The sequence below is a fragment of the Camellia sinensis genome, chromosome 15 (genome assembly GCF_055761805.1).
Source record: "Camellia sinensis isolate YWXY chromosome 15, ASM5576180v1, whole genome shotgun sequence".
In the NCBI taxonomy this organism is placed as follows: Eukaryota; Viridiplantae; Streptophyta; class Magnoliopsida; order Ericales; family Theaceae; genus Camellia; species Camellia sinensis.
Window position 1 is genome coordinate 120,827,236 of NC_138975.1, and position 25,095 is coordinate 120,852,330.

The 25,095-nt window shown below is 36.0% G+C and overlaps 1 protein-coding gene across 4 annotated transcripts in view; it reads left to right on the forward strand.

Moving 5' to 3' along the window:
• LOC114310486 (U5 small nuclear ribonucleoprotein helicase) overlaps window positions 1–25,095 on the forward strand; it is a 58,916-nt gene that overhangs the window by 27,066 nt on the left and 6,755 nt on the right. For 2 of the 4 annotated variants that reach the window (XM_028256480.2, XM_028256482.2), the window contains 20 exons: window positions 1,618–1,767; window positions 5,323–5,535; window positions 5,869–6,024; window positions 6,121–6,345; window positions 6,439–6,540; window positions 6,633–6,713; window positions 6,821–6,901; window positions 7,397–7,600; window positions 7,688–7,804; window positions 7,936–8,058; window positions 15,065–15,154; window positions 15,231–15,356; window positions 15,508–15,570; window positions 16,032–16,120; window positions 16,464–16,554; window positions 17,461–17,610; window positions 17,691–17,882; window positions 18,007–18,072; window positions 20,050–20,205; window positions 23,548–23,691. In XM_028256480.2, the coding sequence (XP_028112281.2) occupies window positions 1,618–1,767; window positions 5,323–5,535; window positions 5,869–6,024; window positions 6,121–6,345; window positions 6,439–6,540; window positions 6,633–6,713; window positions 6,821–6,901; window positions 7,397–7,600; window positions 7,688–7,804; window positions 7,936–8,058; window positions 15,065–15,154; window positions 15,231–15,356; window positions 15,508–15,570; window positions 16,032–16,120; window positions 16,464–16,554; window positions 17,461–17,610; window positions 17,691–17,882; window positions 18,007–18,072; window positions 20,050–20,205; window positions 23,548–23,691 (2,619 nt within the window). The remainder of the gene's footprint in view (window positions 1–1,617; window positions 1,768–5,322; window positions 5,536–5,868; window positions 6,025–6,120; window positions 6,346–6,438; window positions 6,541–6,632; window positions 6,714–6,820; window positions 6,902–7,396; window positions 7,601–7,687; window positions 7,805–7,935; window positions 8,059–15,064; window positions 15,155–15,230; window positions 15,357–15,507; window positions 15,571–16,031; window positions 16,121–16,463; window positions 16,555–17,460; window positions 17,611–17,690; window positions 17,883–18,006; window positions 18,073–20,049; window positions 20,206–23,547; window positions 23,692–25,095) is intronic. The other 2 variants (XM_028256483.2, XM_082909555.1) reach the window with 2 other exon arrangements.

Here is a 25,095-nt window from a genome sequence, read left to right on the forward strand (position 1 = left end):
CGATCGAGAGAGAGGACGAAACAGATCGAGATTATGGTATACAGAGATCGACGAAACACAGATCGACAGAGATCGATGCAAGCAAACAAACAGAGGGAGCGAAAGGGAGAGAGAGATCGACGAACCTGATCGAGAGAGAGGGACGACCGTCGAGCTGCTGTTCGAGATCGACTGAGAGGCAGATCGGTGGACTCCTCCTCTCCTTCGCGGGTGCTGTTCGAATTCGACCTAGAAGGTAAGTTAGATTATAATTTTTTTTGTTTTTGTTTTTTATTTGATTTAATTTTCATATTTTACATTTTGGCCCCATTTTAAGTTTTTTAAATTATTTTTTTGCCCCCGCCGTATCCATACCGTATCACGCCCGTATCCTGACCGTATCCTCCCGTATCCGAGACGTATCCGAAATTCAAAAATTAAAAAAAAAAATCGGATACTCTATTTCCCGTATCCGATACGTATCCTCGCGTATCGGGCGCGTATCCGTATCCGATACGTATCCGATACGCATACGTGGCCTATTTTGGAGTATCCGTGCTTCATAGGAGGTGCACATAGTAGCATCTCTCGTGAATAGAGACATTTTAGGTAGTATAACTTGTGGAAGTGTATAAAATCTTACCAAGCGCAGCTATTGATACATTTTGTTAATCCGTGGGGTGTATTACTCTTTACCCCCTGGGGTTAGACCCAAAGTCATAGACCCGGATTACTCTTGGCACAACTTTCATCCGCATAGATGGCAAGCTTGTGTAGTGGTTATATTCAGTGTGTTTGGTTTTAGTTTTTTGAATTCAGTTTGCTAGAAATTGAGTTTTTTGTTTTTCGTTTTTTTTTTTTGTTTTTAGGAATATTTTTAAAATTTTAACCAATTTTTTTACTTTTTTAGATACACGTTATTTAGTATTTTTGTATATTTATTAATTTTTTAAAATATTTTTTCACAAAATATTTTATGAAAAAATATTTGTATATTTATATATTTATTAATATATCTGTATATTTGTATATATTTATTAATATTTGTATATTTGTATATTTGTATACCTTTTTTAGATACACCTTTTTTAACCAATTTTTGTATAGATATTAATTTTAAATATTTTTTAAAAATATATCTAAATAGTAAAATATTTGTGAAAAAATATTTTAAAAAATGAATAAATATACAAAAATACAAAAAATGTACTGAATTTTAGTAATATATATATATTTTTTTAATATTTAGTGAATTTTTTAAATATTTTTTTCACAAATATTATACTTTTTAAGTGTATTTATGTTAGGTGTCTCTAAAAATTAAAAAAATTGCTTAAAATATTAAAAAAATCTAGTGAAAACAAAAAAATACAGAAAACGAAAAAGTAGAATTTTCTGAAAAATGAATTCTGAAAACTGAAACCAAATAGAGTGATTACTTTTTGAAGTTGGAATTACTGCAATGAGATTTACTCTCAATTTTCAGATTTTTTAGTCAACTCTCATTGTCAGATTATCTGCTTCTATAACCCATGGGTTCTGATTATAAATTGACTTTCTCCATCATTAGATGCCTTAAGAAAGTTTTAAGAAATGAGTTTGCTTTTGGGTTCTTATTAACTTTTTCCTGTGGTGCAGTTTATCAGCTCTTTGAGAGATAATTTAAATGCAGAGGTGGTTTTGGGCACTGTGACAAATGTGAAGGAAGCTTGTGCGTGGCTTGGATATACATATCTTTTTATTAGGATGAAAATGAATCCATTGGCATACGGTATCGGATGGGATGAGGTATTCTGTGGTCTATTGCCAAGTGTATATTCACCCACAACTTCTATGTTTCGATTTTTTTCAAAGAAAAGGTTTAATTTATAGTACTTCATAGCTATTATTTGTTCAGCGTGAGTAGATGTTAGATCTCTCTATCTCTCTGTTATCTTTTATAATTTCTGATGATTTAAGAGCAATTCATGTATGCATTTCCATTGTCAATGAAACTTTTCAACATTGTCATATCATTTAATGGGATTTATATTTCTTATTTTGTCATACTGACTTCAATGGAGATCTTCTTTTATGTTCTTTGCTTCCTTTTTCGAGCAACTTAAATCTATCCCTTTTCACCAGTGGTGTGATGCCATAATTTTTAAGTGGGGTTACTTTGTAATGTATTTATCCATCAATGTTCCTTTGTCCTTTCTTTTTTCTCCCTCTCATTTATCTTGCTTTCCCCGCCATTTGCTTTCAAGGGTTTAAAAGGCTTGAGTTTTTATCTTTTTAAAGGTAAAGTAAAAGTATGGGCCAAGCAGCATAGAGATGGACACCCAGACAAGGCGATTATCAAAAAATGAAGGACAAATATGCCTGCAGCCCCCTAAAAATTTATTATATGTCAAATATATGAAATAATTTATTCAAAGGCAAAGAAAATACCAACATAACACTAATTAAAATTAAAAATCTATATATTCAATAACCTAAATATCAAGATGAAATTAATGTAATAATTGCATATAAAGAATGAAAAAAATTGTAGATCGTTAAGAAACACATTATGTATTTATCTTATAAATGTTTCAAAATATAGTTAGAGTGCACTAGTTGCTTTCTGAAGTTTGCAAAACAGACTCAAGAAGTGTCAGACACACTTTTAAGAATGTATGCACACGTTTAACACAACCATAGAAGTGTCTTGCTTCTTAGAGTATGGGTTGTGAGAGATGACACATATTTTTGTAGGTGTGCTCTGTGTTAAATGTTAAAACTGTCACGTTGTAATTATTACTTGTTTAATTCTTAAAATTTACTCAAAACTTCTATGTGGAATGCTTACCGATGCCAAAGCCATGTCACTCGTACCTCTTTTGAGGAGGGACTTCACTGCACTCTCCTTGGTGAAATTGCAAGCTTGCTCAACATTAATCAAAATATTGAACTCGCATTTTCTTATTTCTAAATTCCAAAGGGCTCAACTGACCCCACTTGGATGTATATGGCTGTGACTCTGTATCATGTTTGGTGTTTGGTCTAACTGACAACTTTACAGGGGCTTGCTTAAGGTAGTGCAATCAAATATTAGTTGAAATAGTGGCCAATTTCTAATTAATTTTAGGTTGTTAAGTTGTTATTTTTTTCATTTATGTTTTATTGAGTGTTAGTAGTTTCGGTATTTTGGCAATCTCATGATTTATGATCACAAACTACAGTTATGGTACATCGATCATATTCAGGTTGAATTATGTCGTTGGTCTTTAGTAGTTTGAGGATATTCTTTTTGGTGTCTCCAATCAAATCTTGGTATGTAGTCCCAGTTAACCCTTACATTCTTAAGTTAAAAATACCATAATCTTGCCCCCACAAACCTACTATTCTCCCTCCACTTTTGTCCTTTAACTCTGAATCTTTAATGCCGCTATCCTGAATTTCAAGTTATTTTATGAAATCTGTCAACCTTTTAGTTAAACAAAGCCAATTCCAATTGTTTTCCATTCAAAATCCCTGAAACCATTGTTCCATTTTCTTTAAATGATCAAGTGAAAGTTTGTCTTAGCCTCCTTTTCTAACAATGAACCTAGTCACAAGCAACATTATTTTAAGCTTTCTAGTGGTGTCCTACATCACACTATCTTTTTGTTAATCCTCACAACATTCTGTTAATCAATAGCCAACATAGATTAAATGGGTTCTGATAATAATCAATGGAAGAGATTTTTTGATTTTTGGAAGAGATTTTTGGTTTAACATAGAGATACTATCTCAACTAGTTTCATGGGCACTTTGGGACCCCTTGAGTGGGATTGGGGTTGGTTTTGTAGGGGCTTGATTTTTTTTATTATTTATTTCACACCCTATGAAGCACAGGTACAGGTAGGGATACGACATAAGTATGTACGGATATAGCAATTAAAAAAAAACCGAAAAGCATAGGATATTGATACGAGGATACATTTGTAATATATATATATATATTTGTAGTTTTTAGCGTTGTGTTGTACATAAGCACAAAGAATTGTGAGTTACTTACTCTTTAGGAATTAGGTAGTAGTTTAAGAACCAATAGCCAATTTGCTTTTTAATTTTTCAGTAGGTCATTTAAAAATTCATTTCAATATCTTGTCTAAATTGTTTATATTGCTTGTGTTTTTCTTGTTTACACTCAACTCAGAGTGTTATTCACAAACATATTGTATGCAAATTTATTTGGATGACACGTGAAGGATATGTCAATTCGATAAATTTTGAAAAAGTTGGTTACTTCCTCCATCCCAATTTTTGATCTGTTATTTCATTTTTTGTTGGCCCAAAGTGCATGTACATTTTGAAAAGCCAAAGTTTTAAATTTATATGTTTCCAAAATTACCCTTTGTAAAGTAATTATAAATATATTTAAAAATGAGAATAGAAGGGTATTTTTGAAATTAATCCTTTAAAATTTGAATTCAAAGTGTAATGATTATGTTTTTAAAAAGTTTGAAATTTTCAAAAGGTACTATCAATATGGGACAGGGGGAGTATTATTTTAATCTCACTATTTTCGAAGTATTGAAAAACTACTATTGTATTTTTCCTAACAATTATGCTCTAATGCTATGCAATAATTATTACAATCTCAATTTCATATAGTCGTTCGGACATGTGACGTAGAGTATCCGAAAACTATCCATTACTTCTCGAACTTAAAGAAAATTATGGATACGTTTCGGTAGTATCGGATTTGTCTTTGCGAGTATCCAAGGTGTATCACTATCCCATAAGAATATGATTCCCTTCTAGAAGTATCCGTGTTCCATAGTTTGCCCCTCATTTTTCTTTGGTTATTGCTGTTTTTCACTCTTGATTGAAGGAACTCTCATCTTTCCTTGACTTCTGTTTTTTATCTTCTCTATTTTTTTTATTAAATTCAGTTTTTTGGTTTTCAAAGGAGAATACAGCTCATAAAGAAGCTCTGTCAAAACTCTTTTCTTTCAAAAGAGAGAGAGAGAGAAGAAAAGAAAAATGGAGAACTTGCTTTGCCGGACCCTCTTCCTCAGTCTTGAACTCAACTTGCTTGACTTATCTATAGAATTCGTTCTAACATATCATGCATAGCATTTACCTTAAATTTTTTTTTAAAATTCCGGCTTTAAGTGTGTAGATCATGCAGATGACCACCAGATTAATTAGGTATTGCAATTTTTCTTAAATTGTCCAATATGGCATTGATATTATTGCTCACAGCTCTTAATTTGGTATTGATTTTTGAAATTGATGTGACTGGCTGCTGAAAACTTGTTATTGATCTATTTATTTTTCTACATTTCCCCTGGGGGTACTTTACACAGGTTCTTGTACTTTTATGTTTGATAGGTAATTGGAGATCCTTCTTTGACTTTAAAACAAAGAGCTCTTGTGTCAGAAGCTGCACGTGCTCTTGACAAAGCCAAAATGATGCGGTTTGATGAGAAAAGTGGCAATTTTTACTGCACTGAGCTTGGTCGAATTGCTAGCCACTTTTATATTCACTATTCTAGTGTTGAAACTTATAATGAAATGTTGAGACGGCACATGAATGATAGTGAGGTATTTGATTATGATTGTTGGTAGTACATCTCACATTCAGCTTGCTTTACTTTCTGGTTCAATTTTTTCTCTTCCTAAATAATGTGTGGCATTAATGGGAAAAGTTGAGTATGCTATCACAATTTTGTGATGCTTGAAGATTGGTAATTGACCCAGCTTCATTAAATCTTCCCATTCCAATCTTAGAGCCATAATTGTCTTATCCATTACTTTTGTGTGCTTAAGCGTGGGAGAATTACTTCTGGAGGCATTTTATAAATTCTATATCCACAGTTGTCTGTTTATTTATTTCCCCGCCTTGAATTTGTGTTGATCTTCTTTCTGCTTCTGTAGGTAATTGATATGGTAGCTCATTCTTCTGAGTTTGAAAATATTGTTGTTCGAGAGGAGGAACAAAATGAGCTAGAACAGATGGTCCGTACATCATGCCCGTTGGAAGTTAAGGGTGGGGCTGCAAATAAACATGGAAAAGTTTCAATTCTCATTCAGGTTTTTGTACTTCTTGTCCTACCATGAAATACTGTTTGACATTGAAGTGAGAAAAAGTCATATATGACAACTGTGTGCTGACTATGTAATTTGCAGTTGTACATTTCTCGGGGCTCAATAGATTCTTTTTCATTGGTTTCTGATGCTGCATACATAAGTGCAAGCTTGGCTCGTATCATGAGGGCCTTGTTTGAGATCTGTTTACGTAGAGGATGGTGTGAGATGACTTCCTTCATGTTGGATTATTGCAAGGCTGTGGATCGTCAAATTTGGCCCCATCAACATCCCCTCAGACAATTTGACAGGGATATGTCATCAGAAGTTTGTCCAGCTTACTGTTATTTTATCATTTGCTTAAACTGCTTATATGTGTGTATTAATCCTTACTTGATAGATTAAAAACTTTTTGGCCAGGTACTGAGGAAGCTTGAAGAACGAGGGGTGGACTTAGATCGCCTCTATGAGATGGAGGAAAAAGATATTGGAGCTCTGATTCGTTATGCACCCGGAGGAAGGGTATTTCTTTCTATTAACTGGTTCTCAAATTAAACATTTTTTTATTAATTCAATAAACATAATATGATTCGGCTTCTTCTAAAATATGGCAGTTGGTTAAGCAATGTTTAGGATACTTCCCATCTATCCAGTTGTCTGCTACTGTAAGTCCAATCACCAGAACTGTTTTGAAGGTAAAAATCTATTTTTGTTTTTCTCATTATCGGAAGTTGAATTTTTTTTTTTATTATATAAAATTAGGTGCAATTTGTGGATGTTAATATGAGTTATGATTTCTTAGGTGGATTTGCTCTTAACTCCAGACTTCATATGGAAGGATCGCTTTCATGGGACTGTGCAACGTTGGTTGATTCTGGTTGAGGTGCTGACTCAACTCACTTCTTTGTTTGTAAGACGTGGACAATGCCCTAAGCAGTTCACGTTTAGTTTTACTTTTTTAGTTGATGAGTTTTGTTGATCAATCAATTTGATTTGAATTTAATGAGAGCTTTAAAGAAAATTATATGCGATTTGAAAAAAAAAAAAGAAAAAGAAAAAAAGACAGGAATAAAAAAGGAGAATTCATGTGTGTTCTTTCCCATATACGTAGTCTTGCATGTGTGCATTGCTATGAGGAGTATAAGTTTATTTATTGACAAAATGTATGGGGGGCAAACAGTGACACAATTTGTATTTCAAGAGTGGTTAGTGTAATTATGCCAAAAACTATGGGGCTTATTGTATTTTTACAAACCTCAGGAAGGTCAGTGTAGTTTTCACTAACTTTAAATGATATTTGTCTTCATATTTTAATTTCTTCATCCAATGAACATTTTACTAATCCTGAATTGATGCACTGATTAACGAATTTATTTAGGACTCTGAGAATGATCACATTTACCACTCAGAGCTTTTCACATTGACAAAGCGGATGGCAAAAGCAGAACCACAAAAGATTTCCTTTACCGTGCCAATTTTTGAACCGCATCCTCCTCAATATTACATTCGTGCTGTTTCTGATACTTGGCTGCAAGCAGAGGCTTTATACACTATATCTTTTCAGAATCTAGCACTTCCAGAGGTCCTCTTTTGATTTAAATTTGTTGTTGAATGGCAGTCTACTATTTTCATAAAAGTCCCATTTCATATAAAGCAATGCTTCATACAGGGTCGTACATCCCACACCGAGCTGCTAGACTTGAAACCCCTCCCTGTAACAGCACTCGGCAACAGAGCTTATGAAGCCCTGTACAAGTTTTCACACTTCAATCCCATTCAAACACAGGTTCATATTCATTAACATTGGTCTGGATTTTCAGTGTTTGTGCCCCTATATGGTCTCTTACCGTTATGTTCTCTTAAGTTGCACCAAGTAAAAACTGGAGATTGTGACTCAATTCCTCCGATGATGTGCAGACTTTCCATGTCCTGTATCACACTGGCGAGAATGTTCTCTTAGGAGCTCCAACTGGCAGTGGAAAAACTATATCTGCTGAGCTTGCTATGCTTCACCTGTTCAACACCCAGCCTGACATGAAGGTCTGTTTTTAATTTTTTATTGTTGCAGTCCTGGCACCTTATCTTTCATTTATTTTTTGGTTGCAGTAATTTCTTAAATGTCCAATCCAGTGGGCAAGGCATGTCAGAAACATCTGAACCCCACAGAACACAACACAACACATTTTGCCCTTGTATTTCTGAGATCTCTACTATATACAGTTAAACCTTGGTTTTTAATAAACCATAACTTTGTACTCTCTAATAACCTAAGAGGCACGGACACGGACACGAATATAGATATGGGACACGGTGATTTCAAAAAAAATGGGGGACACGGGCATACTGGGGACACGACAAAAAAATATGTTTTTATGTATTTTTATTTGCTATTTAGATTAATATTACATCCACAAACAATCAATCTTAACAAAAAAAAAAAAAAACTCTAATTATATATATATATATATATATATTTTAAAAAACACTTTTAAATTAACATTTACGGTTTATATCATTTTTTATGGATGATCAAGAAAAAAATAATAAACATTCAACATTCATCAAAAGTACTAAAGACAATGGGGGAAAAGATAACTTAGCATGTCCCTAGTGTGTGTCCGAAGTATTCCGTGTTTCCTGAAAATAAATTAATTAAATAAGGAGACACACCATGTGGCATGTTCCATACGTGTCCCTACCGTGTCCGTGTGTCCGGCACGGATATGGCACTTGTTTTGAAGTGTCGGTGCTTCATAGCTAATAAATAATAATTTTGAAGAACCAACTTGTTCCATGGTGTATAAGTAGTATTGTTATTATTCAATACTTTATATGTTTTTTAGCAAAATAGTAGGATGGAAGAGGTAGCACATATTGGAGATAAAATGAGAAAAAGAAATTAAACTTGTTGGTCATGTGGAACAATGACCGATAAGTGCCCCAGTTAGAAAGAGTAACACTGTTTACATTTGGTTTATTGCTAGGGGACAAGGGCTACCAAAATTAACTTGGGTTGAGATCTTTTTTTGTAATTATCTTAACTTGGGCTGAGATAATAAAGCAAAACATGTTAGTTGAAAGTTTCACTGAGATATGACTCTGTTTTGGTGTAGCTGACCCCAACTAGTTGGGAAAAAACTTTGTTTTGTTGAGTTGAAAGGATTCTTTTATATTATTAATTAATGGAATGAAAAATACACATATACAGGCATATATAATCAGTAAGAAATTACTAGTAGCATCAACTTTATTAGTACACAGAAAGTGATTAGGACAACTTAAGACCATAAATAATACATATCTTACAGCAAATAATTTATTATGCTTACAAATACGTGTGCATGTTGTTTTTTTCACATTTAAACTTGTATAACCTTGAAAAAGTTTCTTTTATTGAAAATGAGGAAAACTTAATAATTTTTAGATCTCCATGATTATTATTTATTTCAGATTCGACTGTATGTGGGCCGCCGCAGTGTGATTTTTTTGGTTGGAATATTGGGATGACATTAGGAATATGATTCACTTCAAAATGTAAAAGCACGATTTCCTGTTGAAGTTTGAAACGTGCTGGTTGTTCCTATGGCTATAAAGATTTTCGATAGTTTTTGAAGTTGCCTGCTACGTTAACGTCGTGTTTGGTTAGGGAATTTGGAGAGGGATTTGGAAAAGGAAAGAGAAAAGGTGTGTGAAATTAGGTGGAATGTAAATATATTTTATTCACATTTCACCTATCTTTTTCTTTTCCTTTTCCCTTTCCAAATCTCTCCCCAAATCCTCCAAACAAACACAGCGTAAGAGTAATGCCTCTACAGTCATATTGTAGATTTGGGGTTGAATATCCATCATTGTCAATGTATGTCAATGGAGAGGAGTTTATTGCATAGCTTATTTTCAACTTAGAACCCAATATGTTTACAATTATACATATATATTGGCTTGTGAAAGATCTTTAAAATTTTTTGCTTTTTGTTGCTCTATTTTTCTTTTTCCCCTATTGTTGTTCGGGAAATCTAGTGCTCAGAATGTATAGGTCTGTGTCAAGGTGATGGCACAAATTCTTGCTTGCTGATAATGCATGTCTAGCATGCCAATAAAGAAAGTAAAGGTTAATGCATGTCTAGCATATGCATATGAGTACCCTTTTTTAATGTTCTCACACCAGCAAAGACCAAATTCCATTATCAACTCAAATTGTGCCAAAATAACATTCAATAATGTATTACGTTGTGACCATTTTGTGATACATTAGATCTTTTCTAACCTAACCTAACTCTAATAGAATGGATCATAATATTGTGAGAATAACACTGCCATATATTATTGTGTGAATATTTTAGGTTGATTAGATTGTATTAGATTGTGTGAATATTGGTTTATTCTTGTTTCCTATTTAGGATTAGGCTTAGAATTGCTAAATATATATAAGATGTACACATTGTATTGATTTATAATTGAATATATAGAAAATATTTAGAAATCTCACATGGTATCAGAGCTTCTCTGTTTCGTTGAGTTCATTGGTTCAGCCTTCTGAATACGTGCGACCCATCTAGTTTGAGATTGGGTTTGGTTCATTTGGTCCTCTGTTTGAGTCGTCTTCTGATTCGCAACCTCAGGTTTAGTCTCTCTTAGCTTTGTTTTTGAAGTCGTTAATCGTGGGTTCTCCAGTCTGGTTCGTAACTGCTCTGTGGTTAATATCTTTGGTTCGTCCGGCATCTTTGGACCTCGTGATTTCTAGCTCTGGTTCGTCGTCGTCGTCGTCGTCGTGGTTCGTTTTCGCTGGTCGATGGGTCATCCGTCTTAACCCCTCTCTGGTTCGTGATCATCAGTCGGAACTGCTTTCACTACTGGTTTTTCTCTCTCCTTTGATTTCGTCGACTTGGGTTTGTCCACTGGTTCTCACAGTTGATCCTTGTTCGCTGATCCTCTGAGCACCGAAGTTCTTTTTTTCTTCCACTCTGGTATCATGACCCGTCGCGAGCTCTCTGCTTCAATCTGATTTCGGAATCACGACACCAGGCTGCTCTCTCTCTTTGTCTCTCGTTCGATTGGTTCGTCGGGTCATCTGATCTTGATTTGGATACTTTGATCTATTTTGGATTTATTACACCTAAACCCCTCAGATTTTTTTCTTATTACCCTTCGACCCTTGGTTTGGCTATTTTGTTCTATTTAGGGGTTATTACACTTGAACCTCTCAGAATTCTGGTTATTACGATATTTCTAGCTGTTGATGAGTGTGCCATTTGCCATTGGAGAGGTCATTGGAAGTCCCACTGTCCCAAGAAGGGTCGTTCATCTGCTCTGCAGTCTCAGCCCCATTTTCGAGCTCCTACTTAGAGTACTTTTCCGACTCCAGCTCCTGATCCTGACTTAGCTTCCTTGAGTGCTCAAATTGGGCAACTTCAGCATATGCTATCTACCGCCCAGCCATCTCCATCTACCTCCATTGTTTTCTCTCTTCATTCAGGTTTGTTTGGGTTTTCTTCAGGTATCTCTTCGTTTGTCTGACTTTTTGACTCTGGTGTCTCTCATCATATAACTCGTCATCTCGCCTTACTTCATATTTGTACTCCCTCTTTCTTTTCTATTACTGTTAATGCTGCTGATATGTCTGGTATGTCTGTTATATCTATTGGGTCTGTCCTACTGTCTGCCATCTCTATTCCATCTGTCTTTTATGTTCCTCAGTTTTCTGTTAGTTTATTATCTATCAGTCAGCTTGATGCCTTTGGTTTTGATGTTATCTTTTCTTCTTCTATCTGTTTTGTGCAGGATCAAATGTCCAAACAGTAGATTCAGATGTCCAAACAGTAGATTCAGATGTCCAAACAGTAGATTGAGACTAGTCGTAGAGTTGGAGACCTCTATGTGGTGGAGAGCTTGTATCTGCCTATGACTACCTCTTCAGCTGCCTTTTTCTCTTTTCAGTTAAATTTTCTATCAAGTCCTTTCTATTTGTGTCATTCCAGATTAGGGTATTTGTTTGCTGACCGCTTACGGTCTTTGGCTCAATTAGTTATATTGGGTAAAGTTGCCAAAATATTGGCTCAATCAAGTGTCGGGGGTGTAAACTTGCCAAAACGACAGCCCTACTTTTTCGTAAAAGTACTTCTATATATGATACATCATTTTCTTTAGTTCATACTGATGTCTGGGATTTTTCTCCTGCTCTCACTAAAGGGGGGTTCTGCATACTATGTTTCATTTGTTGATGAGTGCACCCGTTACACTTGGGTTTATCTTATGACTCATAAGTCTGATTTCTACCTGATATACCGTACTTTTCAGTCTATGGTCATAACACAGTTTGGGTTTACTATTAAATTGTTACGGTCTGACTTGGGTAGGGAGTATTTTAAAATTGAATTCTGCGAGTATTTGGCCAATTTGGGTATCATTCACCAAACTTCTTGTACTGATACAGTTGCCCAAAATGGTCGAGCTGAGCGTAAATATTGTTATCTCCTTGAGACAGCTATGCTCTTCTCTCTGCCTTTGTTCTGACTTCGTTTTGGGGTGCAACAGTTTTTACTACTGCCTTTCTTCTTAACCGTAGGCCTACTCCCTTCTCTTTGGTCGATAATTACTCCCTCCTCTATGTGTTTGGGTGTGCTTGTTGTCCTTTTACCCCGTAAAGGTAGGACCAAACTTAGTGCCTGGTTTGTTTTGTGTGTCTTTTTGGGTTACAGTCTTATTCAGAAAGGCTATCGCTGTTATGACCCTATTTCCCGTCGCCTTTATGTCTCCTGCCATGTTGCCTTTGTCGAATGTCTGTCTTATTTTCAGCTTCCTCCTCTCATAGCCGCAGTTCTAAAGAGGATTTGATTTACATTGATCTATTTCCTTCTGTGGTCCTTTTTGATGAGTATATCTCTACTGTCACCCACGAGGTTGTTCCCTCATCTCCTCCTACCATCCCTCTTACTGAGTCCTTCTCCACTGTCCCCCATGTGTCTGTTCCTTCTCCTCCTCCTCCTTCCCCTTCGGCTCCTTCTTCTTCTCCATTGTTAGTTTATTCTCGTCGCAACACGCTCCCTCCACTGGTTGTCTTTGCCCCTGCTATTGATCTTCCTGCTTTTGATGACTTTGATCTTGCTAACCATAAGTATCCCCTTTCGCAAACGTAAACAGGTAGTCAAATTTGATTTTGCTAAAACATGTTTTTCTCCTTCATACTGCACATTTTTGTCTGCTATTCACTCTTTTCAGAATCCCAGCATTACAAAGAAGCCTGTCAGGATCTTAATTGGGTTCGAGCTATGGAGGATAAACTGTCTACTTTGCAGAAGACTATTATTTGTGAGCTGGTTCTATTGCCTGCTGGCAAAAATCTAGTTGGTTACAAATGGGTTTGTAAAGTTAAGACTCACTCTGATAGTTCTCTTAAGCATTACAAAACTCGCCTGGTTGCCGAAGGTTTCTCATAGGGGTATGGTAATGATTATGAGACATTTGTCCTTGTTGCCAAGATGCTTATTGTTCGTAGTTTGATTTCTGTTGCTGCTGTTCGTCATTGGCTTCTCTATCATATGGATGTTAAAAATACTTTTCTTAAGGGTCATCTCACTGAGGAGGTTTACATGCGTCCTCCTTCTAGCCTTTCCCATTCCTTTGGGCAGGTTTGTCGTCTTCGGCGTGCTCTGTATGGTGTGAAGCAAATCCCCTCGTACTTGGTATGATCGCTTTCAGGCTGCTGTTACTCAGCTTGGCTTTCATCTTTGGGGTCAAGCAGCATATCTTCCGCACTTTCAAAATGAAGGATCTAAGACTCTTGCGGTATTTTCTTGGTATTAAGATAGCTTCTTTTTCTAAAGGCTATTTTTTGTCTCAGGTTAAGTATGTAAATGAGGTTATTCACCGTGCCGGTCTTACTAACACTAAGATTTCTGATACGTCCATTGAGCTTAATGTTAACACTACTGATGGTATCCTTATGGATGATCCTACTTTATATCGAGAGCTTGTGAGTTGTTTAGTCTATCTAATTGTCACTCGCCTTGATCTTGCCTATGATGATTATGTGGTTCGCCAGTTCGTTTCTGCTCCTCGTTCTACACATTAAGCTGCTTTGGTTCGCATTTTTCGCTATTTTTGGAGTACTATATTTCAGGGCTTATTGTTGTCCTCCACTTTCTCTTTGGACTTGGTGGCCTATGTTGATTTTGATTGGATTAGTGATGTTATTGATCGCAAGTCTACTTCTGACTTTTGCATGTTTCTTGGTGATTCCTTGATTTCTTGGAAGAGCAAGAAACAGACCGTTGTTGCACGTTCCACTATCGAGGTTGAGTATTGTGGTATGGCTCATGCCACTGCTGAGATTATTTGGCTTCGTTGTCTCTTGTTTGATTTGGGTGTATCTCAATCTTCTCCGACCTCTCTTTATTGTGACAATCGTAGCGCTATTCAGATTGCTAATAACACTGTCTTTCATGAGTGAACGAAGCACATTGAGATTGATTGTCATTTTGTTTGTCAGCATTTGCAGTCTGGCTCTATGTTGCTTCCTTTCGTCTCTTCAGCACTTCAACTTGCTAACTTCTTTATCAAAACTCACACCACTGCTCGTTTTCAGTTTTTTCTTTGCAAACTTTTAGTGTTTTCTGCTAAAACACTTTGAGTTTGAGCGGGGGTGTGAGAATAATATTGTTATATATTATTGTGTGAATATTTTAGGTTGATTAGATTGTGTGAATATTGGTTTGTTCTTGTTTCCTATTTAGGATTAGGCCTAAAATTGCTATATATATTAGATGTACATATTGTATTGATTTATAATTGAATATACAGAAAATATTCAGAAATATCACAGATATGTCTTATTCTTTATCATGTAGTATAATGTGTACTTATTTTGTATTTCAGTACAACGGCATAGTTTTGCAAACACCAAACTGTTTACTCCGTTGTTGTACTAGTCAAAATTTGGTTTAGTTTTAGATATATATAATGCATGTGTTTCAGTCTTGCAGTCATGTTGCATGTTTAATTTGCTTGATTATATTTTCAGTAAAATGCTTGGTTCATTGTATTCTTGTAGGTTATTTACATAGCACCCCTGAAGGCTATTGTTCGAGAAAGAATGAATGACTGGAGGAAGCGTCTTGTTTCGCAACTTGGAAAGAAGATGGTGCTAACTTTTGTTGCTCTATATGCATAAATAATTAACCTTAAGCTATCAAAGTTGACAATGACGTTTCTATCAGGTTGAAATGACTGGGGATTATACCCCAGATTTGATGGCTCTCCTGTCTGCCGATATCATTATTTCTACTCCTGAAAAGTGGGATGGTATCAGTCGTAACTGGCATAGCAGAAGTTATGTCACAAAGGTATTTTTTCATTTGTTTACCATATTTTCTGATGCCAAGATCTATTATAGGCCCTTATTTATCAACCAAAAAAAAATATCTATTATAGCCCCTTGATTTATTATTGGATGTAACTTTGGCCTCATCCAAATGTTCGAAATTTTATCTGTAGGTTGGTCTTATGATTTTGGATGAAATTCACTTACTTGGAGCTGATCGTGGGCCCATACTTGAGGTATACACTTATTATTATGTATATCGTTACACAGCTTAATATGAAATCGAGATTTTCAGAATTTTACTCTTATTTGACACATTTTTATTAATAATTACTTGTATGGAGAAGAATGGATTTTGATTTGCATGTATATGCTGTTCAAATTTTCTTGTGAAAGATGCTGCAGAAATATCACCTTCTACAAGATCATCAAAAACAGATATACAAATTACAATTTAAGTGTAAGATTTATTAAAATGTGATCCAACAGTTCTCGTAAAGCCGTGGATAAACATTTTGGGACCTTCAGACTGTATCTATTGCATTACTGCATCTCTAACGTTAGGGAAATTCTATTTGCACACCATGCAAATAGAATTTTCCTAATGTTAATATGAATTGATTTTTTTTATTGTAGGAACATCCTAAAAGAGTGTAATTTCAGTGGAAATCTCACCTGCAGAATTTTGTGTTCCTAGGTTATTGTCTCAAGAATGAGATACATATCTTCGCAGACGGAGCGTGCTGTTCGTTTTGTGGGCCTTTCAACAGCCTTAGCAAATGCACAGTATGTTTCATGTACTTTTTGGATTTGCTTTCATCAACGCTTCCAGTCTTGTCTCTTCTTTTATTATATCTCACATCCACAACTTTTCTTGTTCTTACTAATATAGCACATGTCAAGGGTGCTATGTTTTGTTTGTCATTTCTGGAATGTATTTCGATATCTTATGGATTTCACCTACAGTAATACACCATCCATGTGACTACATAAACTGTTCACCTTTCAGTTTAGCCATATCTCTGCTCAACTAGACCATGTATTTGTCTAGTACTAAGGTTATTTGCATCTTTTATTTCCATAGGAATCTTTTTTATGTGGTAATTCTTACACTCATCTGTTTATTTAGTGATTTGGCTGACTGGCTGGGTGTTGGGGAAATTGGTCTATTCAATTTCAAGCCTAGTGTGAGGCCTGTACCGCTTGAAGTTCACATTCAGGCAAGTGGTTTTGGTCTATCTCATATCTTTTCCAACTTCCCTGTACTATATTGTATGTGCAGACATTAGATATATATACATACGTGCATATATCTGTATATATAGTTACACTGTTTTACATTTTTTTTTTTTAATTTTCTTACATTATTATGAATGAGTAAATCGTAGAGCTTATTAATTTCTTAAGGTATAGTGGACAATTAGAAGGAAGGGACTATTATACTTAAGTCCATTAATGAAGAACTATTTATTAATTAGTCCATAAATACAAAATTTCTTTTAAAGTCCACACTTCGAGAACTTATTTACAAATTGGTAAAAAAATGTAGGCAAAAGTGATTTTTTGCCATGGCCCCCACTCTGTGTCATTTTGCTGCACCCTCTCTCCCCAAGAAAATGTTGAATTGAATTGCAATTACCACAACTTATGTGTTTGCTGGATGATCAGTGGCCCACTAAATGTCTTTTGGATTTGGTACAGCAGTGATAAAAAAAGCATCAAAGAGAAAGCAAAACAATGTATGGATATCTATAAATAATTATCCTAAATCTCTTTTGGGTGCCTTATACTAGAGCAGTGAAATCCACAACTGAAGCTGGCAAGGATGTTGCAAGTGAACCCAAAGTGAAAGTGTGCCATGGATGGCAGTGGAAGGGGAGAGGCATGCAGCATCTGTGGAGAGGGGATGGGGGCGGTGGTGGTGGTCGTCACAAGGAGAGGGTGGGGTTGCGGCGTTCACAGGGATGTGAGGGGTGGAACAGTGGTGGGGGATGAAAAATAGTCACGTTTGTGCACATTTTTAACCAATCGTTCTTACTATTTCTGGTTATTGTAAAGCAAATGAAATCCTTTTATATAATAGTCTTTCAGTACTATAATATTTGGAATCTGTCTCCTTTATACAGGGATACCCAGGGAAGTTTTACTGTCCACGGATGAATAGCATGAATAAACCCACATATGCTGCCATTTGTACCCATTCACCTACCAAACCAGTCCTAATATTTGTTTCATCTCGACGCCAGACAAGGCTTACTGCACTGGACCTGATTCAGGTGGGATCCAATATCATTCTCAGAATATAAATTGTATAATTTGAAGAAACACTACTGATAATACTTTCGTATAAATAAAGTTTGCAGCCTCAGATGAGTTATCAAGACAATTTCTTAGTATGCCAGAAGAAGCACTACAGATGATTCTTTCTCAAGTCACTGATCAGAACCTGAGGCACACTTTACAATTTGGCATTGGGTTGCACCATGCAGGACTGAATGACAAGGACAGATCTCTTGTAGAGGAACTTTTTGCGAACAACAAGATTCAGGTAATTATCAATATGCTGACAATTTTTTCTTTTTCTACAAATGAGAAGTACGTAATTTTTTGAAACATAATGCTACATCCTATTTCATTTTAGTGACTGCATTTTAATCTCTTCACAATAATAGGTGTTGGTTTGCACGAGTACATTGGCATGGGGTGTAAACCTTCCAGCTCATTTGGTTGTTATTAAGGTGAGGAAAAAGCTATTATGGTATGCTTACATTAATATTCCATAATCTCAAATCTTATTGGCCAGAACTTATTAAAAGGGGTACCTTTCGGCTCTTTTCCTTTTTTTATTTGCTCTTGTTGCATTTAAACTGAGCCAATTTAGTGTGAGTGTGGACATTAAAAATGAAAAAGAAAAAAGAAAAAAAAGAAGCTAGGGTAAATTGGTTCTTGTTTCAATCCAGACTCCAGAGTGGTATTTTACGTTCAATTCTTTTCACAATACATATATATATATATATTTTGTGGTTACATCTCCATGCATTATATTCATGCTTTTGCTGTTATTATGCTTGGAATGTATGATGTAGATTATATATACAATGATATTTTCTTTGGAAAAAATTACTTTTTCTTTGCTTAGAGCATCTCCACCCAAACCTTCAAAATTTGGTGGTGTGCCAATTTTTATTTTTTGAAGGCTTAGGTGGCAGATTGGCACATGCCAATTTGACATAGAAATTCTCCACCCAATATGTCAAATCTATTATTCTATTATTTTTTTAAAATAAAATTATTTTATTAAAATAAAATTATTTTATTGGGTGGAGTCAACATTTGACATCAACATGGAGAATGTCAAATTTGACATGTTGAGTTCAAAATTTGGTGTGCCAATTTTTTTGCTTAGGTGGCAGATTGGCATATGCCAATTTGACATAGAAATTCTCCACCCGATATGTCAAATCTATTATTCTATTATTTTTTAAAAATAAAATTATTTTATTGGGTGGACTCAACATTTGACATCAACATGGAGCATGTCAAATTTGACATGTTGAGTTCATGCCAAATGCCAACTTAGCATTTGACATGTCGGGTGGACTTCATTCTTCATGTCAAAATAGAGTTGTTGGATTACCACGTTGGATTTGGCATACCTGGTGGAGGTGCTCTTAGTTTACTCTTGATGACAAAGGATTTGTTTGTTTTGCTAACTCCCAAGTGTTTTTAAAATTTTCATTTTTGTTACTTTTCTATGTCCTTATGGAACTCGCAGGCCTGTCATGACCATGAGTAAGCCTTTGAATTTTGAATTTTTATATTTAATAAAATGAATTATATATTTTAAAATAGTAAAAAATATTAAAAATGAAATATAAAGGTGTAAATAATTTTCTCCGCAGCTTTGTACTGGTAGAGGTATGTGTCTGTGTTGGATGCAACCCACCTCCCAATTTTAGGATTCAGGACCTAATCTTGCGTAGCAACATACATCATACTTAAAACATGAGATTTTTGTTTAATATGATGTGAGGGCAATGAGAGGAATCAAAATAATATGACTTTCATATGGATAAGTTGTCTTCAAAATACAATTTGTTTTGGTGGAATATAAAAAGATTTTACCAAAATAAACAGGGTTTGCAATTGGGTCCTATCGTGTTGTGCATCATTGAGCTGCTCGCTGATGCCCAAAACCATATTATATACTGCTGCAAAGCAATTGGTCTAAAATGCTATGCAGATTCATTTTATGAAAAAATTTACTGTTGGATAAGCTTTAGTGATGTATTGGATTTCTGCAACTAATATACTCTATTCTATGGTGCTCAAACTGCTGCTGTTGGCATTTTTCTCTTCCTCTTCTTCACTTGTCAAAAAGTAGTCCGTTTGGAAGAGTGGCTTGCTGTCTCCAACTTATATCCATACCTGTATGTATCAGTGCCATGGTTTTTGTTTATCAAAAAACAAAAATCAGTGCCATGGTTTGTCAACATGTTCACTATTATGCAAATGGCCAGGTCAAAGTAACACTCCTTGCCACATCTAAAGTATTTAATTGAGCACCTACTTTTGTCCAACCCGTACCAAAGGGGCTTAAAAAGTAAATATCTACAATCATTACAAATTAGCATACCTAGATGGCTACAATTATGCACCTTCAACACATTCCTCATTTGAGTGTGATTTTAATAGAACATCCATTTATAATACAGGGAACAGAGTATTATGATGCCAAAGCTAGACGGTATGTAGATTTTCCTATCACAGATATCTTGCAAATGATGGGCCGTGCAGGCCGACCACAATATGATCAACACGGGAAAGCTGTTATTCTGGTTCATGAACCGAAGAAGAGCTTCTATAAAAAGGTTAAACAGAGATTGTGGCAATATGCGTAATTGTAAGAAATAATATGTATAGAGAAAGAGAGAGAATAAATTGTATGTATTATTATTGATTGATATATTGATTGATTGATTGTTGATATATTTACAATTCCTATATATAGAAGAAAATGTGGTAGTAGGTGTAGGAGTGAAGTGGAGGTGGTAGGTGGAGTGTGTGATAGTGGAGGTGGTAGGTGTGGAGTGTGTGATAGTGGAGGTGGTAGGTGGAGATAAATTCTAACAGCCCCCCGCAAACTCAAGGAGGATAGAAACTAACCAACTTGAGTTTGGAGAGAGGAACAAAATAATAAAATACATAAAAATAAAAGAGGATAAGAGACACTGTATGGTCGTGTCAGACCATTGGTGAAGACACTGAATGGTGGTGTCATAACGTTGTAGAGGACACTGTATGGGGGTGTCATAATCATGTAGAGGACACTGTATGGTGGTGTCATAACGGTGTAGAGGACACTGGATGGCGGTGTCAGACCGATGTAGAAGACAGTTTATGGGGTCATGTCGGACCGTTGTAGCAGACACTGTGTGGTCGTGTCAGACCGATGTAGAAGACAGTTTATGGGGTCATGTCGGACCGATGTAGAAGACAGTTTACGGGGTCATGTCGGACCGTTGTAACAGACACTGTTGTGACAGTTGTTGTGACAGTTTACGGAGTCTTGCTGGACCCTTGTAGAAACTAACCGGAATCAATGTCGGGACAGTTTACAGAGTCTTGTCGGACCCTTGTAGAAACTGACCGGAATCTATGTCGGGACAGTTTACAGAGTCTTGTCGGACCCTTAAAAAGTCGCACCCTCAAAAGGTGTGCCCAATCTGTCAAAAGGCGTGCCATCAAAAGGCGTGCCCAATCCATAAAAAGGTGTGCCATCAAAAGTTGCGCCCTCAAAAGGCGCGCCCACTTCATCAAAAGTCGTGCCCGATAGAAAGCGTCGAGCCATCAAAAGGTGAGCCGGAGACGCGGCGAGGCACGTGAGCGACAGAGCGGCGTGTCGGCCGCGTCGTCAGTGTCAATATAAACCAATGCGGAGGCGGAGGAAACCAAACAGGACTGAAACCTCTGAACTTGTCATTCTGAAACAATCTTTAAATATTCTGTATCCAACCCTTCTCGGAAACACTCAGCAACCCAAAAAACATGGCCTCTTCTTCCCGTTCAGCTACCCAGAACATGGCCTCATCTTCCCGTGGTCTGCTCACTCTCTTTCCCGACCTCAACGAGTCAACAGGAGAGATAACAGGTGCGGTGGCCCGTGAACCTCAACCAAACACCTCTGGTTTTGCTCCGTTGAACTTTCCGATGCGGTCGGTGGAGCAAAAAATGGCGGTGCAGTCGGATGTGGAGGCCAATCAGTATACCTTGAAGTCATGTGTGGAAACCATGACTGCGGTTACAAATTTGTCGAACCGGCTGCAGAGTAGGACAAATGAGGTGCAGCAGTTAAACGCCCAACTGGCTCTGCTCCAACGCATGTATAAGGATGCGCGAGCAGAGATAAGTGTGCTAAAGGCGGAAAACAAGGAGCTGAAGCGGAAGGCCAGTTTTATGTTCCGATTTGGAGGGCCGCCATATGCTGCAGTGGAGGAGCAGAGAGTAGTGATCATGCCCAGTGGAGTGGGAAACACGGAGGCAACACCGGCAAGGGCCGCCCAAGACGGTGGCAAGAAGAAAAGACCGGCAGAATAGACGAGAAGAAAAATCCCACTGTTCCGATTTGTGTTGGTTGTGTTTTGTTTTGTTTTGTGTTTTTTTTTATTTTTATTTTTTTTTATTTTTTATTTTTTATTTTTATGGTGTAAAATGCTGATCGGGGTTGATCCCCGGCATGAAGAAATGACAAGTTTGTAAAATGTTGTTGTTTTTTTTTTTTTTTTTTTTTTTTTTTGGGAGTGTTTTGTTGAAAAAATAAAAATAAATGAAAGAAAACAAGGGAGAAAGAAAATAGATAAAAAATATTTATAGATGGATTATATGAAAAACATCAGTGCGATTGTTTCAAAATAAAGTGGGGTATTTAAAAAAGAGGAAAAGTGACTTGGAAAAAATAAATAAAAATAAGTGATTTTTGAAATCAAATGGAGGAGAGAGAGGGACAAACCCATGTGATAAAGTGGAGAGAGAGTCGGTGAGTGGGGTGCAAAAGGTGAAGGAGAAATGATGGATTGAAAATGGTTTGGGTCAAAAGTGGACACTGTTAGTGGGGAACATGAGTGCATTGATTATTTGATATAATAATAATAATAATAATAATAAAAATAAAAAGTTAGAACAGTTGGAGAGAATGAGTGGAGTATGGTAAGGGTTTCATCCAAAGCCAAAATTCCTGCAGCGAATCACTTCGCAAATTCTAGCATGAGCTTTTTCTCTTTCCAGGCTTATTCATGAATTTCCTGGTGATTTCAAGAGCCTCTGGTGGCATTGTGGCAGAGAACACCCCAACCTGGATTTTGGGTGGCAGCAACTGAGAACACCCCAACCTGGATTTTGGGTGGCAGCAACTGGAAAATATCATAGATCTGATTTTTAAAAACCTCGTGACAGCATTTCATCAGCTTCATCCAAGACAAACATTTTGATGTAAACAGGGCGAAGTGATTGTCTCCGCAACATGTCAAACACACGACCAGGAGTACCAACAACAACATGAACCCCACTGGAGAGAATGCGCTGATCTTCGCGCACACTAGTCCCTCCAACACAAGCATGAACCTTCACACTTTGCTGGGCAAGTTCAAGAGTGGGTGGAAGAACGAAAGCTTGGCACTCAACCAAGCTATAATCTAGCTGCTGCAGAATTCCAGAGCAGAATGTTGCAGTGTTTCCAGTTCCAGACTGTCTCGTCATATGAGGTGAAGAATTCTTCTCCATCAGCCTCACACATGACTACAGTTGCACAAATCTTTGTTGATTTTATCAGCGGAATAGGTTGAGGTCCGGCGGGCGGCTAAGGTGAGGTTGCCGCCCGCCGGGGAAGCGAAAATACTAGGTTTTAAACCAGCTCTGATACCATGTAAGAAATAATGTATAGAGAAAGAGAGAGAATAAATTGTATGTATTATTATTGATTGATATATTGATTGATTGATTGTTGATATATTTACAATTCCTATATATAGAAGAAAATGTGGTAGTAGGTGTAGGAGTGAAGTGGAGGTGGTAGGTGGAGTGTGTGATAGTGGAGGTGGTAGGTGTGGAGTGTGTGATAGTGGAGGTGGTAGGTGGAGATAAATTCTAACAGTAATGATTATATGAGTAATTTTTCTTTTGTAATTGCTGGAATAACTGTTTTTCTTTTTTTGCAGTTCCTGTACGAACCGTTTCCGGTTGAAAGTAGTCTGAGGGAGCAGTTGCATGATCACATCAATGCTGAGATAATTTCTGGAACAATTTGCCATAAAGAGGATGCAGTACATTATCTCACGTGGACCTATTTGTTCCGGAGATTGGTAAAGTTTTGGCAATTCCTACTGCTATGCATTAGCTGAATTAATTAACAGTGGCTTGCTTGGTACAGGATCATCCTAGGTGTCCTCTCAGAGCTTTTATTCGTTAGGGATCAATCCTCTAATGCAGTTCACCATTTTGGGACCTTAATCTATAAGTCATTTACTACTATGCATTAACTGAATTAATTAACAGTCGCTTGCTTGGTCCAGAATCATCCTAGGTGTCCTCTCAGAACTTTTATTTGTTAGGGATCAATCCTCTAATTCAGTTCACCATTTTGGGACCTTAATCTACATGTCTGTTTCTGACTGTTAAAACTAGACTGGACCTATTGAACTGTTGTTGTATTGTCAACATTCCCTTACACCTATATGAAAATACCATCCAGTCAATAGAAGTAGTTTAATGGATATTGTACTAAAATTTAATTATTGCTATGAACCAGTTACACAAGAATGTGTTACATTTGTGTGGCAGTACATACCAGACAGTAAAACGCGTATAAGTTAATGGAACTGTCCACATTAGTGAATTGTAGAAGTGTTTAATTCTTTGAGGTTCATCTCATGACTAATGATTTACTATTCAAAAGTGCACAAATTGAAACCTTTTATGGTGGTTAAATGTTTTGACCTCTCGAGTTGAGAAGGAAATCTGATAAAATGTATCTTTTAATAGCTCCAAGTGTTTTGACTGGAGTTATTTGATGGAATTTATGGCTGCTACCAAATCCATCAATAAATTTATTTAAAAGAAAATTGGTATTGCTTATAAAGTAAAACAATCATGCATTGCTAGTCCAAAATATTCTCAATTATTTTTTTTATTTTTTAGTTTTTTGGTGTGGAATGTGCTACTCGGTGTCTCTACTAAGAAGCATTGACACGGACATGCAACATGACACAGACATGCTAACACGACAATTTTCAAGAATTCCAGGACATGATGCTTGGGGGACACGTGCAAAATATATAGTTTTATATATTTATTATATGTAATGTAGATGAATATTCCATTCGAAGAAAATTTAAAAAAATGCAACATAACACTGATTCCTGAAGTTTAAAGGAGGTATTTATAGTTATATCAGCTTGTTTGGTTCTGGTTTTCAGAAAATTCTACTTTTTTATTTTCTGTATTTTAATGTTTTCAATGATTTTTTTTAAAAATTTTTAGACACACCTAACATAAATACACTTAAAAAATATAATATTTGTGAAAAAAATCTTTAAAAAATACACTAAATACTAAAAAATAAAAATAAAAAAATATTAAAATTTAGTACATTTTTCGCATTTTTGTGTATTTATTAAATTTTTAAAATATTTTTTCACAAATATTTTACTATTTAGATATATCTAAGTAAGGCATCAAAAAAAGTAAAAGAATTGTTTAAAATTTAA